Here is an 18,289-nt window from a genome sequence, read left to right as displayed (position 1 = left end):
TATAATGCATTTTATTTCTGTGCAAATTAAGTACATTTAATTCAGTGCATTATTTTCCTCAGTGTGCAAATGATGAAATGCCTAAAATATGGACAAATACCTCCAGTATGTGGTAGAAGACATCCCTCCAGCACTACTGACTGACTGAATGAGTGTGCTTATGTCCAGAGAGTCATGAGTGGGGGTGTGTTCTCCTCCCTCACCTGTTTGTCTCTCTCTACGGCAGTCAGTGTGCTCTCCAGCTCCTCCAGGTCACGGCGCAGGTCGCAGCACTCGGCCTCCAGTCTCTGGCGCTGAGAGGCCAGCTGGACGGAGGCTCCCTCCTCCTGCTCCAGACGCTCCTCCAAACCAGCCACCTGCACCTCCAGCTCCCGCCTGGCCTGAGCCAGCTGCACACACCGCTGCTCCGCCTGCTGCAGGCTCTCCTGTTCCTGCCAGAGAAAGAGAAAGAGAGAGAGAGGGAGAGGGGGAACCAGGGGGAGGAGGAGAAAGACGAATCAGTGCTCACGAGAAATCAAAAAAGCAACGGAAAACCAGGTAATGTGATCTCAGAAACACAATAAAAAAGACCTAAATCCAATACAGTGCTTTGAGCCCCCACTCACAGTCATGAGGCGGAAGAGGGTGAAGACACGATGAGACTGAGCACAATAAACTTAAGCCAGTTTTACAGAGAAGATAAATCAGAACATATATCCAGGCATGTTGGTCAGATACTTCAAATTGCTTCCTAAATGCAGTCAGTGCTCACAAGAAATCCCAAAAGAAAAGAAAATCAAGTAACTCGAAATTAGAAGCAAAACTAGAACAAATAATCCCAAAAGACAGGGACCAAAATCCAACACAGCACTAAAACAGCAGCCTGCGAGGACACAGGCAGACTTAGCACAATAAACTTAAGCTAGTTTTAAAGAGAAGCGAACATTCTAGTCAAACCAGTCACAGGTCCAGGCACTTTCTTCAGACAGTTCAGGCTTCAAATTGCAGCCAAAAAACGATATGAGCCCCTATTTAAGTAACTGTCATCATCTCTCAAATATGTGGGCAGTGGGCACTTGCAAACTTGTCATCTGACCGATTTACCATTTCTCCTTTAATGTGCATGTTCTGCTCTGATGCCTGTCCCTGTCCATTCTTGGCCATTTTCCATTCCTAGGTACAGCTGCTTTACTCAAACATGACCTATCAGCTAAAAAAGATAAAAGAGCAGTGTTACATAATCTTGAGCTCTGTATTTCAATGAAACACAGTGTTGTACAGATACTCAGAGAGCTCATTTGAAACTAAATATACTGTACTGTGTAAAAAGCAAATGAGAAAATGATATGTAATGCCATTTATCTGGGCAAAAAGTGTTTCTTTTTTCAGAAAACACCTATATTATAATTAATACAAAGAAACAATACATCGTGATTTGATGTGTGTCACTGTGTTTGCTTATCCTTCCTCAAAGAAGCCCAGTATTTACACTTGCCATCTTTTACCTAGTTCAGCTAATCAGTGCTTCATTAAATTAAATCAGGTGTGCTGGTGATGGAGTTTAATGAAACTGCAGCGGCTGTAGTTCACTGAGAAGACAGGAACCAAACCTGTGTTCTTCTAATTGTACCTCTTTAACCACGATATTAATTACTTTAAAAAAAAAAAAAACAATTATTGTTTTGTATTACTTATATCGACTAGAATATTTTTAATTAATATGATCGATAAAATATTTTCCCTTAACTCTGTTCTCAGATTAACTAGGTTAATCTGAGTTTTCAATAACTTGTTATGTAAATTTTAAGTGAAGTTTGGTAAAAGACAATGCAAATTAATCAGTGTGTCCATTAACTACAGTAATGCCCAATTACCATCCGTGGCGTATACAATGGAGGGATTTAAACCTTTATTAGCTCTCCATAGAGCAGTTTTGACAGCCCTCATTCAGCTGTACATGGCTGTAGTTATAACACTTTACAGATGCTGCTTTGACTCATTCAATTAGGGCTGAAGTTGCTGGCCCACCAAACCCCTTTAAACAGCACTGCAGCAGTTCTGATAGGACACAGCGCTAAACATGTGACTTCTATCCCCACAACATCAACAAAATCTTTCCATCACCTTTCACATTCAATTTTTTTGCATTTCTTCAAAAAAAAACAACTTTTCCACCTCCTCCAAGCAGAATTTCTTTTTTGTGATGTTCATGCATTTTTTAGAATTTCTGGCTTTTCCATCCAGGTTTTTAATAAGGATTCACAAAAAGGAGGTGAATGGAAAACCAGCTTATGTGTAAAATGTCATGCCTTTATATTGAGCTGCTAGTGAGCAATGAAGAGGGAAAGGGGGGCACCCTGCTGTGAAAACACTTCACACCTCTCCACAAAGACGGCCGTGCTGAGACAAAAACAGACAACAGAGCTACAGCTTTCTTGATTCACAAAATAGCGTTTAAACACCATAAAAAACATTTTGTGAATAAAGCCCACCTCAAACTCGCCCACCAACAAAGACAAAAATCTAGTTTGTTTCCGGTTTTGTCACACACATTTCTATCACAACATATTCCATCAATGTTATCTATGTTAAGACAAAAAACTGAGCTGAGGGATCTCCAAAACAGGCAGAACCTGCATTTCATGGCTACAGTGAAAAGATGTTAAACACAGACTTTTGCACAAAGCTGCATATACAGGCCTACAGAAAATGTACAAATTGTGAACTGAATTTACGTAATTCAAATGTGTACAATCATTCTGCATTACCTAAAAAAAATTATTGAAATAATTATGCTGATGTAATATATTTCAATAATATGAAGATAATATACACATTTGAATTCAAGGCAAATTCCTCAGTTTGGTGTGACCATGAGCACTTTCTCCCAAACACTCTCTCTCTCTCTCTCTCTCTCTCTCTCTCTCTCTCTCTCTCTCTCTCTCTCTCACCTGGCGAGGTTGTATGGCTGTGCTAAAACTATCCCAGTCCAGTTCCTCTTCACAGGCCTCCTGTGAGTCATCAGAGAGGGAGTGGCAGCGGCACCGCCGGCGGCTTACACACAAAACCTCCGTCCGAACAGCTTCCATCCCCTCACAAAGACCACCAGGTGTAAAAAGTACAGGTACAGCCTTCAGCAGTTTTCCTGCCCTCCGCGTACAGGATTAGTCCGCGCACACCGCGGTGAGGTATTTTCACACACCTTTTATTTGGATTCTTCTCTCTGCTGTTTCTGAGCCCTCCCCTCACTAGTTCTCTTAAAACAACAGCAGATATCCCACTCTCTGTCTCCTTTCCTCAGTGCCTGGCTTTTCACACCTTGTCTTAATGAGAGAAGTGAGGAAATTGTCCTTAACGTGATCCACTGATGTTAGCATTCTCAGTTCTGCTTCCTTAGGAGAGCTAATATAGCAAACTCAGCTGAGGAACAGGGTCTTCTTATGCTTTATCCACAGGTTTCCTCCCTACAAGCCATGGTGAAAGATAACAGCTTGCACTGAGCAGTGTTCTGTACAGCCTTTCAACATAACAGTAGCAGTTAGTACAGTGTTTTCAAATTGCTCAACATGAGGTCAGTATCAACCACAATGAATTAGCCTTGAAAGGGTCTCTCTCTCGCTCTCGCTCTCTCTCTCTCTCTCTCTCTCTCTCTCTCTCTCTCTCTCTCTCTCTCTCTCTCTCCCTCTCCCCCTCTCCTTAAAAGACTTACAGTATGAGCTATGTCTGCGTCAGACTTTGAAAAATGTCATATTCATCTCTGCCTGCAGAACAAAAAGGATATTGAACGTCATTTTGAATTACCAGACAAAACATACCACGTCTTGTCTTTTTAGCCAGTTAACATCAATGGGTTTTATAAACCAAAATGTAGGCCTACTACACAGGGCCAGCCTGATAAAATCTAAGCAGGTGATAAGGCACCCAGGTATGGGCCTCCTCCACTGTAGCCTGACTCTGCTTCAGTGAACCGTACCAGGAACTGAGCCGAATCATATGGGGCAAAATAATCTATGTCATAAAACTCACGCTAAGCAATGGCGTAAGTCCATCTCTTGAGTGGTTCAGACCCAACAATGCCATCTATTTTACTCTCCTCTTCAGTAATGTGGGGAACTCTTCATGAAACAGAGCATATTACACCCACATACACTGCACAGACAACAAAGACATGCTTAGACAGTAACCGCTCACTGGCAACCCAAATAATGCCCCTTAACCTCTGGTATTTTTATTATGGCTGATGGCCATGAATAATAACGCCTTTTCCCATGAGCTTGATCATTCCACTTGTCTTCTTTTGTCATGTTTACATTGTTTATTATTATTTTCTAACATAAACCACACCTGAATATTGCTGGATTACCATTTCCAATTATAGACAAGCATAGGTTATACACTATTCTAGGAAGATAAAGGAATCATGGGAAGTCCCTAAGATTGATGTTTGTCTCCAGATAAAAGCCAATGTTCATCTTTTTGAAAGCGTTCCATGTTACAGGCCTCATTCAACCTTTGGCGGGCTGTCAAAGTGCAGCAGATGTTGTAAGGTAACCTGAAATTAGATTTAGAATAGTTTCCTCCTAGAATAGTTAGAAGACATTATAGCTAAGAGGTAAAGGTTGGAGGTTCGTGAGAGGCCTCAAGATGTTTTTCTGAATCAAAGAGAACCGGTTTATGGTGGTTTTAAGCCTCACAGGGAAACAATCTATAGCTTACCATTTGAACTTTCAAACACAAGCATGTATAGGAGCACGTAAGTTCCCCCCATGTTTCCTGAGTTGTGGCCTTTATAATCTTTTGGGATCATATAGGTGTCATTTGCCCCTCTGGTGAAATCAAGCTGCTATTTTACCCTTCTGCTGAGCTTTCCTGTCTCTAATCCTGTATGTTCAGACCAGCAGAAGATACTATGAAAACATGTCTCCCTGTGATGTCTAAGTAAGCTTTACAGTCAAATACTGTTGAACATTGAATGGTCACTAAGCAGATAACTTAAGAAAACCATCAGTGAATCTACAAATGTCTTCTGAGTTTTTATGTGTAATGTTGATCATGGCAAACTAGCAGTAAATCTGAAAAATATTTTATTTTACTACTTTGCCTTGGCAGACCTGTCTGCCACAAAGATTGTGAGGAATATGATTCGGTCCAAAAGCATTTTTGTCAAACTATCATAAAACAATGTTTCAGGCAGTATACTCATAACAATGTTGAGGAATAACTATCTGTGAGGTAGCTTTAAGATGCTTTAAACAATTTGGATGTCACCAACACTGTGAACCATTCAGTAAGTAATTGGAAGAATTCCCTAGAACACCAAACCACTCTGAATTACTTTGTTTATGTCGTTGATACGATCATTTCATTTGGCAATTTTATTCATAGACTATAGTAGACCATGACACTTGTTCATTAACTTCAGTTGTGGTCAGCAAATTAACACAGGATTAGTTGTGTAGACCAATGGAACATGATGTACAACGTATGCTGTAATCAGTACACAGGTGTTTGGCTTTAAAACATGTTTGGTGAAGTAACATCATTTAATTCAAGGTTCTACTGTACATGCAACTTTGAGACAGAGCCAGTTTTGATATTTGAAAATGGAGCAGATTGTCATGAAACATGTGAGAAAAAGATCTCAAAGAAAAACCACTGGCAGATAAAACTAAAATGTTAGTGTGAATACAGTCAGGCCCAGAGAGAAGTCCAGTGTCAGTCTATTTAACACACCTAATTCACCTCATCAGCTAATTAGCAAGGCCTTCGTGAGCTGAACTCATGGAAAGTGCTAATCTCTGCAGAGCTGTGGCCTGGAAGGAACCCAGTCATCCTTGGTCTTAACCTTCAGAATTTTGATGTTTATTACATGCAGCTGTCCTTTAAATTGGACATGTATTCAGCTGAATCAAAAATAAACATGAAAGCAGCAGGGGTGGATCTATATGGTGGCAGCTGCCACTGCCTGTAGTGCTTGCCGCCCCTGTGTCTGTACTCCCAAAACTCTGGAAGTAAATCAGTGCTCTGTAAATCTGCTCTTTATAGATAGATAGTGCCCTCCATGTGAAGTCTGTCTAAGACATAGAGCTGTTTGCACAAACATTCATACATACCCTTGAACCTTGGGTGCCACATGAACATGCTACCCCGCCAAACTTTCTAGACCCAGCACTATTTGTTTACTAAAGGCACAGTAAGAGAATGTCTGTGCTGTAGCTATAGTTGAAATGCTAGTTATCATTGTTCTGACTCAAAATGTTTGCAACTTTTCAAACTGTGATTGAATGTGGACAGATGTAGACTAATGTTAATTGAAAATTGTATTTCCCTTGTAAATTCCCAGTTTATGTGGTTTAGGAAACACCATTCCATTCCATACCAAACATCATGAAATCAGTGAAAGTGGTAAATGGTTTCATTTTTACAACATTAACACATTATTTTGGTGTGAATTCTTTGGTTTCCTGAGCTTGAGGGAACTGTTTGTAGAGCCCTGTGGCAAATGTTTGCAACAGATTTATTCTCTGTTTTTGATCATATTTTGTGAAATGCAATAATCCCAACTGGTTTACTTTATTACAGACCCCGTTTGTGCAGAGTGCATTATAAATAACGTGATTTTCTATGTTTAAAGAGACCTGATTGGGATTTTAGCATGGATTATTCTGCTTTCATTTAGTTCATTAGTGTTAATGGGTTCTTGGCCTATAAGTGATTACTTAATGACAGATAATGAGCATTTACAGGCTAATGAAAACGTGGTTGTAGAAGTATAGGAGACATGCTGTGTATGTCTCACTTCCCTCCTGCTGACTCTGAAAGAGGAGGTGGGCCTAATTCACAAATCTTGCCTTGGGCCCCAGCAACTCTAAAGACAGTCCAGACCTTAAAGTTTTTCCACATGCTTAAGTAGGGCATCTGGTTGTTTCTGGAAAAGTGTTTCACATTTATTTCACATTATCAGTTATTAGAGGGTAAACAGAGCTTTCTCTGCACTTTCCTTCAAACTTTTTTGTGCCTCATTAGAGGAGCTTGCTATTTGTCAAGACTCTTTCCACACTGTTGCTTTGTTGCATACTGGATTTCATTTGGTATTCTGAAATTCAGAAATTCAGAGATTAAAATATAAACAGAAAATGTAACGAGACTGACAAGGCTATGATTTTTGAATTTATTGTTAAAGGGGAACCCAATTGATTTTTCAAGGTTTCAGCATAATTCAATGGTTAAGATGTAAAGTCATTCAGACATTCAGGTTTGATGTGAAATGCTCCTTTTGGAGAAAATTACAGAGTCACAGTTGTTCAGTAGTGGTGATAGGAACCAGACGGCTGAAGTGTTTTATGCCTATTAATGCTCCCTCACAGAAAGGATGGTTACAAATGCACTGATTTTTTTTAACGTTGTTATAACTCAGAAGGCATGCTTAGATTCACTAGTATGGGTACAAAGGTATATTTGCATTGTAGATATCATGACCACTGGTTGAAGTCTGTAAGTTTGCCTACTATGCACCATTTCAAACCATTCTGAATGACTTTGTTTACATCTCAGTGACTAAATCACACAGAAATTTCCACAAAAAGCAATGGAATTTCCCTTTAGGAGCAAATTCAGTAACCTCATCTCCTGTAAAAATTTACTGTAAGTGTACTTAAATAAAAGTTACCATGTAAATACACTTGAATAAACGGTAGAGTGTCATGACCAGTTCACTACAGAGCATAGTGACCATTTATATGGGAAGACTAATAACCAAATGTCTTCCTCTGCTGCACACTGACCTAGCAGGGGGTTAATGAACCAAGGCTAGTTAAGCTGTGGGCACTGATCCCCTTAATGAGTGCATAGAGAGCTTTCTCCTGGAAACAACTGAGAAACCCCACAGAAACAGAGCATAATGGTGAACAAAGCAGGAGAAGACCAGGAAGAACTGATCTTTTTTCCGTGCACAATGGAAAACACTGAAATCAGCCAGCAGAACCTGACATTAAGTCAAATACTTTGCCTGAGTCATAAAATGCTTCATACACATTATTTGGATGTCATTTATTCCTCACTGGCTTCCCTGAAATTGTGCTGCAGCATGAATATTTTGTTGGGCTCAGATGAAGCATCTGCTGACCATCATCCAATAAAAGTGGGCAAACCGTTGAGTTAATGATTCAGACTTTTAAACTGGATACACTCTTGATTCTGTTTTATCAGCTAGCTCAATCCATTAGCCATCAGTGTGAACATATGCCCAGACCCTAAAGTCACTCAGTTCACTATAAACTTGAGGAAATTAATGCTGATGTTTCCATCGCTAAAGGAGGCAGAAAGAGAAGTCAATAGAATAGGAGTTTCCTATAAAATCTAATGACTGGCGATAAAAGGCACAGTAAATGTAGGGAGAGAAAGAGTTCAGGCCTCAGCTCTTCTCCACCCCACTCCATAAGAAAGAAAAGCCAGCTGATGAGTATATCTGCAGCCTAGTGCTGAATGTTTTGGGATTTGTTTGTATTCATATTTCAGTGGGATGCAGGAACCTGGAATGAAACTGATGATCTGAATTCAAAAAGCTGTCTTCTTTCCTTTTTTTCAAATCAGCCTTTACAAAGCCAACACTAAGCTAAACTGATGCTAGAATGCAACTTGTAAATAAACTAGAGCTGTGGTAAAATGACCCATGGAAAAACAAAGAGCAAAGTGAAAAATCAAAAAGCACAGCTGAATAGAAATGGCACTGAGAGTTAGTCTGGAGGATCTGCTAATGCAATCAGCAGCAAAAATAATCAACTGTATTGGCCTAACTGCTGTGCCATTCCTACTCATGCTGGCAGCATGACTGCTCTGTCTACCTCTCTCCCACACACAGACCCCCTTTCTCCATCCCTGCTTGCCATATTTTAGCCCAATGAGGCGAGGCAAGAGCAGTAACTCTGCAGTGAGTGCCAGCAGTGAGTAGCCACACCACTCATTCTTCCTCCACAGCTCAGCACTAAGAGAAGGGACAATGAGGCTGTCAGACAGGACTGTCTTCTTAATAATAAAGCTTCTTTAGTGGTTCTTGGCTTGAACATATTGTTCTATGAAAAGACTTTAATTGGTATCGAGCATTTCATTATGTGGAGTTTGCTTAAATGTCTTATTTACAAAGTTCTTTAACCCCTTAAATGGCCAAGACTGACCAGCAGGCCCAAAGTTGTATTATACACGCAACCTTTATACTATAACCTAAGAATAGTTCAACTAGTTTGCACTGAAGTCCCTGTAGTTGCTGAATAATAAGCCTTAGTATGTAATAAGTCTGGCAGTTTAAGGTTAAGGTATCATCGATTGAAATGTGGTTCATTGTATCATCAATCGAAATGTGGTTCTTTAAACTTCTCCTTTGCAAATTTCTTTAAGGAATTATTATTTAAAGAATCAAAAGTGGCTCTTCTACCGCAAATGTCAGATGCCAGTACTGGTGGGTGTTCCTCCTCATTTAACACTCCTGATTTGACTCATCAGCTAATTAGCCAAACCTTTGTGAGTTGCATTCAGACAGAAAATGCTAATCTCTGCATAGCTGTTGCCCAGACAGAACCCAGTTTGACATCCTTGTATGACAGTTGAATGGCATGGCTGCAAAGACCCCTTTTTGGCACCCTTATTTTTAAGAGTGTCTTGAGGGCACACAATCAATCCTGATTCCTGGCTGAATTCGGTCTTTACTCACATTTGGATTATGTCATTGGACCATCTACATTCATCATGTGCTGAATGGCTCTCACTAAAAAGATACATTACCAGACACATTCCTCTCAGAGATTAAAGAAGTGACAGCTATGCAGCCCACAATAAGAATGACACCATCTGCTTGCTACTTCAAATGCAAAAAACTCAGCTGAGACCATAACATAGCCATGCAGCAAGTGAGTAAACACCAAGTACCATTAAATTCCATGGGAAGAATCCCAACAGACTTACGGCGCGCATCCTAACGAAAGCCTCATTCTTCTCTTTGCACAGCTCTGCGTTCTCCCCCTCCAGCTGGCGGACGCGGGACAGCAGCCGGTCCGTCTGCTCGATGGCTTTCTTCAGCTCCTCTCGCTCCCTCATCCCTGTCTGTGCACACACTGCTGCTGTGGTTTAACCTGAGCACTGGAGAGAGATCCAGCTGCCCTCAAACTCCTTCTCAGCTCTGCTGTGCTCTGTCTGGACTCACCCCCACCACGTGTCCACCTCCCTCCCCTGCTTCTGGGGCCTCCTGGCCCAATTCAAAACAATTCCAAATTTCTTCCACTCATAGTTCTCTATTACAATAACTCCTCTGGATCAGATATCAATACAAACCATTGCGGCGTATATTCTGCAGTGACGTAGGAAAAATAAGGAGGCATAATAAACATCCACTGGTAGTGCAAAGGAATGATGATGTCTGTTAAAGTCATCAGGTGCTGCTCATAATGACACATAATATGTACAGTACGGCAAGAGAAACATTTCTCTGGCATTCTTGAAGGACTTTCTTCCTTCTTGGTGAATGACAACAGAAGAAAAGTCCTCTGGACTTCAATGACTACCACATTCAGCGAAATCCAGAGCACTCCCTCCTAGATCAGCTGATACCTCCCACAACCTCTACAGATGGGCTTGTAATGTATTCTGATGAACAGTAGGTCTTGCTGAGTGCCTAGCACCAAAAGCACCCAGATGATGGAAGGGTCTGTTTAACCACAAGAGAAGGAAAGAGCAAGAGCGTACTGTTTTTGTCTTTTCTTGTCTGTTCATGGTCAGTGACTGGTTTATGACCAACCACAGGCCAAAGGTCGACACTGTATATAGCTTTATGTATGTATGTGTATGGCTGTTTTGACAGCTATGAAAAAGTAATACCTTTTCAGTCCTATTGTAAAGCAAAACAGACTATTCTGAAGACTGAATCTACACATATGGATATAAGTAAAGGTGTCTTTGCTTCTTCAAGTAACAGCTGCCACACTGTTTTCTCTTAGGGCAAAACTGAAGAGGTAATGTAGCACAGAGTAGTTAAAGAGCAAGCACATTAGCCCTATTCCCTCATTACAGAATTCCTTTGGTCCAAAATAACAAACAGTGTAAATTCATCTGCCTTTTAAGATTTCAAGCACACTAAGTAATTTTCCATGTGTCCACATTCCATATACAACGAAATGCATTTAATCAAGCTATACAGTATATGCATGATACATACTGTTACCAATGACAGGCATGTTATATCATTGGTGACACAGTTGAATGCATGGATTTTGTGGAATTATCTGTAGGTTGAAGACCTTGGCTGTTTTTACTACAGTGCTGTTCAATCGTTTGTAATATTGCTGTTCCATCCTTACGGGATTCAACATGCAATTTTGGTTTAGCCACAGAAGAATAAAATGTGAAGTTTCCTTGCATGGAAAACAGATGAACTAATTTTCCAAAGCTCATTCAGAATCCTTTTTAAAAGCTTGCAAATGACAGTGGAGAAAACCTGTTGCAGCTTGAGCCCAGGCATCCGTGTCACAGGAAAATGGCTTGACATTAACAAACCACTCCCTATCTTATCTTAACAAAGATGTAAAACTAGACTTTTGTTAATGCATAATGGACTGTCGATGAATAATTTGTAAGCTACAAACTATAAAGGGAAAGGACGTTCTTTCCCCCTTAAAGCTGTTGGTCCTATGCCCGTTTTATATTAGGAAGACATAGGCTTAGGCTTGCACTTAGCAAAGATCGCACACCTGTACTTTGTAGCAAAGGTAAGCTAAACTACATAGAAGTAGTGCAGCAATGAAAATGTCACAGCTAGACTGATTACTATGCACTGACCAAGCTTAATATTTGCACTTCAACATATACACTATCTGACATTTTTAGTGTGATTTGATCCCAGTTGAAACTCCAAACCTGTCTTCACAGTCAGCACAATTGCTTGGTGGGAAAGCTCTTCTGAAATCGCAACACTGGTTACAATGCATCTCCCTTAGGGCCTTGTGAATGGGACTGTGTATGTTGCAAACATTTTCATGCCTTGACTTGATTCGGGAGGATGTGCCGGGTCAGGTTTTCACACAAAACACACAAATTATGCTATTTGTGAGCTACAGCCCTTTTGTGGAAATAACAAAACTTCTTGGTATGAGTCGAAGAGTAGAAAGGCTGTTCCTCTGGCAAACACACATCACACATTCCTGCTTTCATACTCAATTTTTCAAGGCCCAGATCATGAGCAGCAGTTTTCCAAATAAATTTGTTCCCCTACGCTGCATTCCAAGTCTGCGGAGGTGACACGGACATGGAGACCAGACTGGGATCCCAATCATTTGAACAGCTGTCCAACCCCTTCTCCCCAAACGTTCATTCACACTAATGTATAATGCATTAACCTTGAACTGCAAATAAATTATATCTGGGGCAACGTATAATATTCCAGTGGCACGAATATCCATAGGAATCTTAGAAGTTTAGTTATAAAGTCTAATAATTGAGTTTGGTGTGCATGTTTTTACCACTGAGGTCATTTTTTAATGCATGTTTTCATTTCTAACCATATGTTTCTCAAAGTGCAAATGCTGCCATTTCAAAGCCTACAACTGTAATGCTTTCAATCATAAATTTAATAAAATTACAATGCAGGGTGCTCTAAATCTTGAAGTATTGTGCTGAAATTGTTGAATTTCCATCCTGTTTTTAATAAGATACACTTACTTGGAAAAGCATCTCTCTCTTGCTCTCTCACAAAATCTCACAGTTGGCACAATAACTGACGGCAGTTCTACCAGTGGAATCCAGGGTCTAGAAAATGAAAGGGATTGGACTGGATTTATCCAGTTGGGCATCTACACAGCCATTCTCATCTAAGTCTACTGAGATGTGACAGATGATGCAACAGCAGGCATGGGATGGAGGAGACAAATGGAGTGAGCAGCCTTTCCTTGGAACTGGCATATGATAGGATAGCGTCTACAGTTGAATTGGCTGGTGAAACATTTGGTTTAAAGCCCTCTCAAACAATCTGCAAAGGTGCAGGAAAATCTACCAAGTCATCAGAATACCAGCATCGCAACCACTCAGGAAATATTAAGAGGGAATTCCACTGATTTTTATATAAAAATGTCTGCATATTGAAATGGTTAAGACGTAAACAAACGTGCTCAGAGTGGTTTGATGTTAAATGCTCCATTCTAGATAAACTTACTGAGTCAGAATTAATGATAATGACAGGAACCAGACATCTGAAATGGTTACGAGTGTTTCCTGTTTCCTGAGAAACTGTTTTATGATAGGTTTGATGTAAGATTCTGCACTAAACTTTATTGTTTTAAACCGTTCAAGACAGAGAGGCACACATACAGTTTGTTGCAAAGCAAAACATGTAAATCCCATATAAAAAACATATAAAACCCATATAAATCTTATTTTTTTCAGGTTTATAATCATTTCATTATCTTAACATTACATATTAAAGCACTATGTACAGTATTACATATAAAACTCAGAAGATGTGTGAGCTCACTGGTTGTTTTGGATAGTTATAATGGCTGTGTTTGTGTTGCAGGTATTGTGGCCCCTTGGTTCCTTTGGCCACCCCTGTCAAGGAAAAAATCCAAACTGGAACGCTTCTATAGAATGCACCATTTATACTAAACCACTGCGACTGACTTTGAATAATTCACTGACTGAATTATTTAGAATTATCTAAATATTCAGTAATAAAATGGATGCATTGTGTTGTAGACATCAAGACTCTTGGTTCTTATCACCACCGCTGTAAGAAAAATCCAAGCTGGTTAGTATTTCTACCACCATTTCACACCAAACCGCTCTGAATGACTTTAAGTGCATAACCTCTGAACACACAGTGGAATTTCCCTTCAACAGTATCTGAAACAGAATCTGAATCCCTAAGTGAACTACACTGCCTAACTAACCACATCTCAAGTGCAGGTTTTCAAAAACACTAGTAATTATTCAGTTATCATTACTCAAACATTTGTCTGAAGCTTTTGGCAAGGCTGTGTTGATTCAACAGAAGACCCTACCACCACTCACCCCACCCCACCCCTTTCTAGTGATCGCTGACCTGCTCTGAAATGTTTGCATTCCTGAGAAACGTGTGAGGCTGCCACTAGCGTGCACACATACCCATGTGGGTTCAGAGAGCGTTCTCCAAGCAAGCGCTCAGAGGCCTTGTATTGTGTGCCCCTGCAAATGGAGCCGAGTGAAAAGGCAGAGGTAAAGGTAGAGTGCGTGTGCTCAAAAGTAGGCCTTCACAGGTGCCTGAGTCAGCACGAGCGGATCTGGACTGTCAGACACAGATTAAACCTTGTGTTAGTCTGAAAAGGTCATTCAGTGCAGAGTTGCCACTCATAATTCAATCCCAAACTCAGCTTAAAAGGTGTCTGGAATGGCACCTCATTAAAAGTTGTACTGAACATTTAACTAAAAGAAGCAGATGCAGTTTCTTACGTGTGTCAGAAGCTTGCTGTGGATGCCAACAAGCGGTCGGTACTGGTGAAAGTCAGTCTGGATCACACACACTCTCTTCTCCATCCTCAGCACAGGCACACTCTCCCCATCCTGCTATCTCCTCCAGGCTCCCAGAGGAAATGAGGCTTCTGTTACCTGACCCTGAGTCATGCAGCACACAAACTCTCACACACACACACTCTCAGGGGGAGGGAACTCCAGCACCAAAAGAAAACATCTAAACTCTCTCTGACACTTTACTCCACCTCCCCACCCAGTCATCACCACCCACTGTAAGATGTGCACTGGCAAGAGGGCCACCTGAGCCCTGAGGGTTAACCCCCTAACTGCTGAATGGCCTCTCATTTGGAACTGCTCTTGGACATCATCTCCTACATATCTCACATTTTTTCTTTCATTTTATTATTCTCCCTGAGGTTCACCTATAACATTTCATTTATGTACCAAAACCAGCCATAATTCATTTATACATGATCATATTCCAACCTCTCTTTATCACAAAGGTGCACAGCTCCAGTCCTGGAGGGTTTGGTCATTTTCCCGCCTAAACACAGGCACTGAATAAACTAATCTGTTAAGTGCCAGGTTTAGTGGGTGTGTTTGAGTAGGGGAACCGGCAAACTGTGCTGGACAACAGCCCCCCCCTGCTTTATCCAGCAGAAATAAACAGGCTGTTTTTGTTACTGTGCCTTTAAGACTGATTTATGTGAATGAACTCTGTTCTGGCTGTCCTGCATTGCGCCTCATCCAAAAAGCAGTCCTTATAACACTGGGAATAAGTGAATGTACACTGAACAGGTGCATATGTGTAAATGTGTTGTTTTTTTGTGACATCACAAAATCAATTAAATCAAAACAGGCTGTTGTTGCAGTTTAGCTCTGATACAGACATTATGGACTGAGGAGCGAATGGTTTGCTTTGACAAACTTTAACAGTGCTTACATACTACAAAATTTGGTTTTACAAGATATGGGCCCTGTCTAATGTGCTGCAATGGAACATTTTTGTTTACCACCAGTTTTAATAGTAGCAATTTTCCAAAACACTGTTTGTTTGTCCCATAGAGAAATCTGCTTAGACACAGAGTATCTAATATGGGCATAATGCTAACTACAAAATGGCAACACGACTTCAGAGATCTACTGACGGTGATTATACACTCCTAAAAATAAGGATTTCTAAATGGGTGTTGGCTTGGATTTGACAGTTCTAGAAAAAAAACTTAGCACGTTTATTTTATGTGGAGGATCTTTAATATTTAAAAAGTTTCTTTTTAATATTTAAAAAGTTTCTAATTTACAAAAATTGTTCTTTAAAGATTCATCCATTGAAAGGTCCTTTAGGGAGCCAAAAGGTTTAATTGGGAATATTATCTGCATTAAACAAAAATTTTTACATGTGCAAATGTTATATAATGCATGTAAAATATATACTGAACATGATTTATAAGTTGTACAAGTTGTGGTGTAAAGGGGTCCTGTTTTGGAGCTGTGAGCAAATCTTATAAGTGCTGATGCTGGTTTCCCCTACTCATCCCCCACCTGTCCAAATCCCCCTCAGCTTATGAGATCTGACAAAATAGCTGCGGGAAAGTGTTAATCAAGCATGAAATTATATTTACCTTACACATGGAAAAAATGTCAGCAAGGATATTGAGCTTTTCATGAGCGCAATAGAGGCAGAAGTACTGGTGGCCTGACTATCCTTAAGAAAGGAAAGCATGACTTTCATGTGATATGACACAAAGCACTGTACAAGTCCAAGACAGCAGACTAAATGACATGTACATCTTCACTGATGATCAATCAAATGCAACAAGCTCGCACTGTATCCGTTCTGGGCTCCTGCCAGTGTTGCTGGGGCGGAGGCAGCCCTTTTTTGCCTGACGTCTGCTTTCCCGTCTTTGCTGTCGTGTGCTCTTGAGGTCAACTCAAAGCACCTGTGATACTGTAAATAATCCACATTTCAACTTTGATCGCACGCCCTGCTAAATCAATCTACAGCCGTCAGACAAAAGCATCTTGACAGAAACCAGATTCGCTTGCCCAGATTCTTTCATGCGTACACATCATCCCCCATGAAAGCTTTCAATAATACATTTCTCAGCTCAGAAGATGACAGCAGATCCTTGAAGATCACAAACAAAGTTTGGCAGAAGCTCAAACTCAGGTCAGGTGGCCATGTCTGACCTTGCCTTTTACAATTCAGATTAGCCTGATTAATTACAAACAACACTGACTGTTCAGGCCCACTTAATTTCTCGCATTTTCTTAGCCAACAAAGGGGCCTACAGACCAATAAGTTTGGGATTAGAAAGTAATGTTCCATTCCGCTTTTATTATAACTTTCTGAAGCGTGTGCCAAAGCAAGAGCTACTAGGATCGTGGGTAACTTCCACAACTGACAGGATTTTATGACTCTTTCACTCTAATCACTGAGCCACATAAATCAGACACTCAAAACAATAAGCAAAGCCAGAGCATCTGCCAAAATAGCAGTTAGGGGCTGATAGGAGCTTTATTGTGCATGGCCTTCAAGGTAGTACAGCTCATCAGGCAGAGATTGCTCCCTGGAAGCCAGCCATGGCAGACTGAATAGCACTTTTGTTTGGACAGCCACATTAAATGATAACCAGCATGTACGCCTCTCAAGCAGTGCCAGTGTGCTGGCTATTTGTGCGCACACAAACAGCTAACCTCTCTCATGCATTTCAGCTATGCACAGGTGCATGCAAATGTGCATGCAATCTTGTTTCAAGACCATTTAGATTTGTGCATTAATATTTTGCAAGCTTTAGTAATTCCTCTCAAATGTTACACCCCTCTGGTACTGGGCCTGTTTATAAGTTAGTGCTTGGATCATCTCTGTATTAACAGATGTCTTACAGAGTTGACTTATGACAAAACATGTCACCACTAGGCATTTCACTGCTTAAGCAAAAAGGCAGACAGATATAAAACAAACAGTCTGGTTTTGTGCTTTCTTCTGAACGAGTGCCATGTATTGATTACTTTTAGAGAAATACAATTGCCACCCATTTTTGATGAAGCACAATAGTAATAACAGGCTTTTACACTTTAATTGCTAGCATTTGACTCACTCCTAGTTGAATGTAATTATAGGACTACATACACGGTGCTCCTATAGAGAAGTCATCCATGCAAGTTCTGCCCAAGGTTATGTTTCCGTGTGTAACACATCTCAATGGAATCTGATTAATTAAAGGTCTGTGAAAGCACATATTTAGCATCTAACTTTATTGATGTTAATGATAACTTTGGCATGACGCCCTCTAAATGTCATCCCTCGTCACATGAGCTTGCATCTAGTATGCAGAAATGCAAAGCAAAAAACTTTCAGACTTTTTTAAAGGTGGCAGAATCAAGTCCTTTTTCAAGAACTTTTTCATAGAGCCAGTTCTACCAGAATGAATGTACAATGTATATGCACAACTGGGCCTAAAAGACTTCGGCCATTTTTTTAAGCTTTACAGGTACTACACATATATTTGGGGTGCACTGTACACTCACCCTGCAACTAAAATCACTTATACAAAGTCAAACTCAGGACACTAGAATATTCAAGTCACAACTGAATAAAAGGATGAGTAAAGGGCCGAGTATTAATTATATAATGGCTTTATAAATTGCTAGGTTGTCATCTTTGATTTGAAGCTTGGTTTCAGATGATTTAAGAAGTACTTCTAAGACATCCAGATTTACTCCCTCACCACTAATAATCTACATACATGAGCTTCATATATCACTGAACATTCGTTATTTCTTGTCAACATGATGCATGTTCCCTCAAGAATTTTCTCAAAAC

The 18,289-nt window shown here is 40.3% G+C and overlaps 1 protein-coding gene across 5 annotated transcripts in view; it reads right to left on the bottom strand.

The window, feature by feature from the left end:
• LOC118809528 (myosin-16) overlaps window positions 1-14,716 on the bottom strand; it is a 58,813-nt gene extending 44,097 nt beyond the window's left edge. Inside the window, exons 1-2 of one of the 5 annotated variants that reach the window (XM_036572937.1) lie at window positions 14,443-14,716; window positions 204-431 (exon numbers count right to left, since the gene is read on the bottom strand). In XM_036572937.1, coding sequence (XP_036428830.1) covers window positions 204-431; window positions 14,443-14,526 — 312 coding nt within the window. In that variant the 5' untranslated portion in view covers window positions 14,527-14,716. Of the gene's footprint in view, window positions 1-203; window positions 432-605; window positions 884-2,930; window positions 3,536-9,936; window positions 10,085-14,442 lie in introns of those variants that run through there. The other 4 variants (XM_036572938.1, XM_036572936.1, XM_036572935.1 and 1 more) reach the window with 4 other exon arrangements.
• Between the last annotated feature and the right edge of the window lie 3,573 nt (window positions 14,717-18,289).

This window comes from Colossoma macropomum, unplaced genomic scaffold (genome assembly GCF_904425465.1).
Source record: "Colossoma macropomum unplaced genomic scaffold, Colossoma_macropomum, whole genome shotgun sequence".
Classification (NCBI taxonomy): domain Eukaryota; kingdom Metazoa; phylum Chordata; class Actinopteri; order Characiformes; family Serrasalmidae; genus Colossoma; species Colossoma macropomum.
This window is presented reverse-complemented; position numbering and strand designations above follow the sequence as displayed.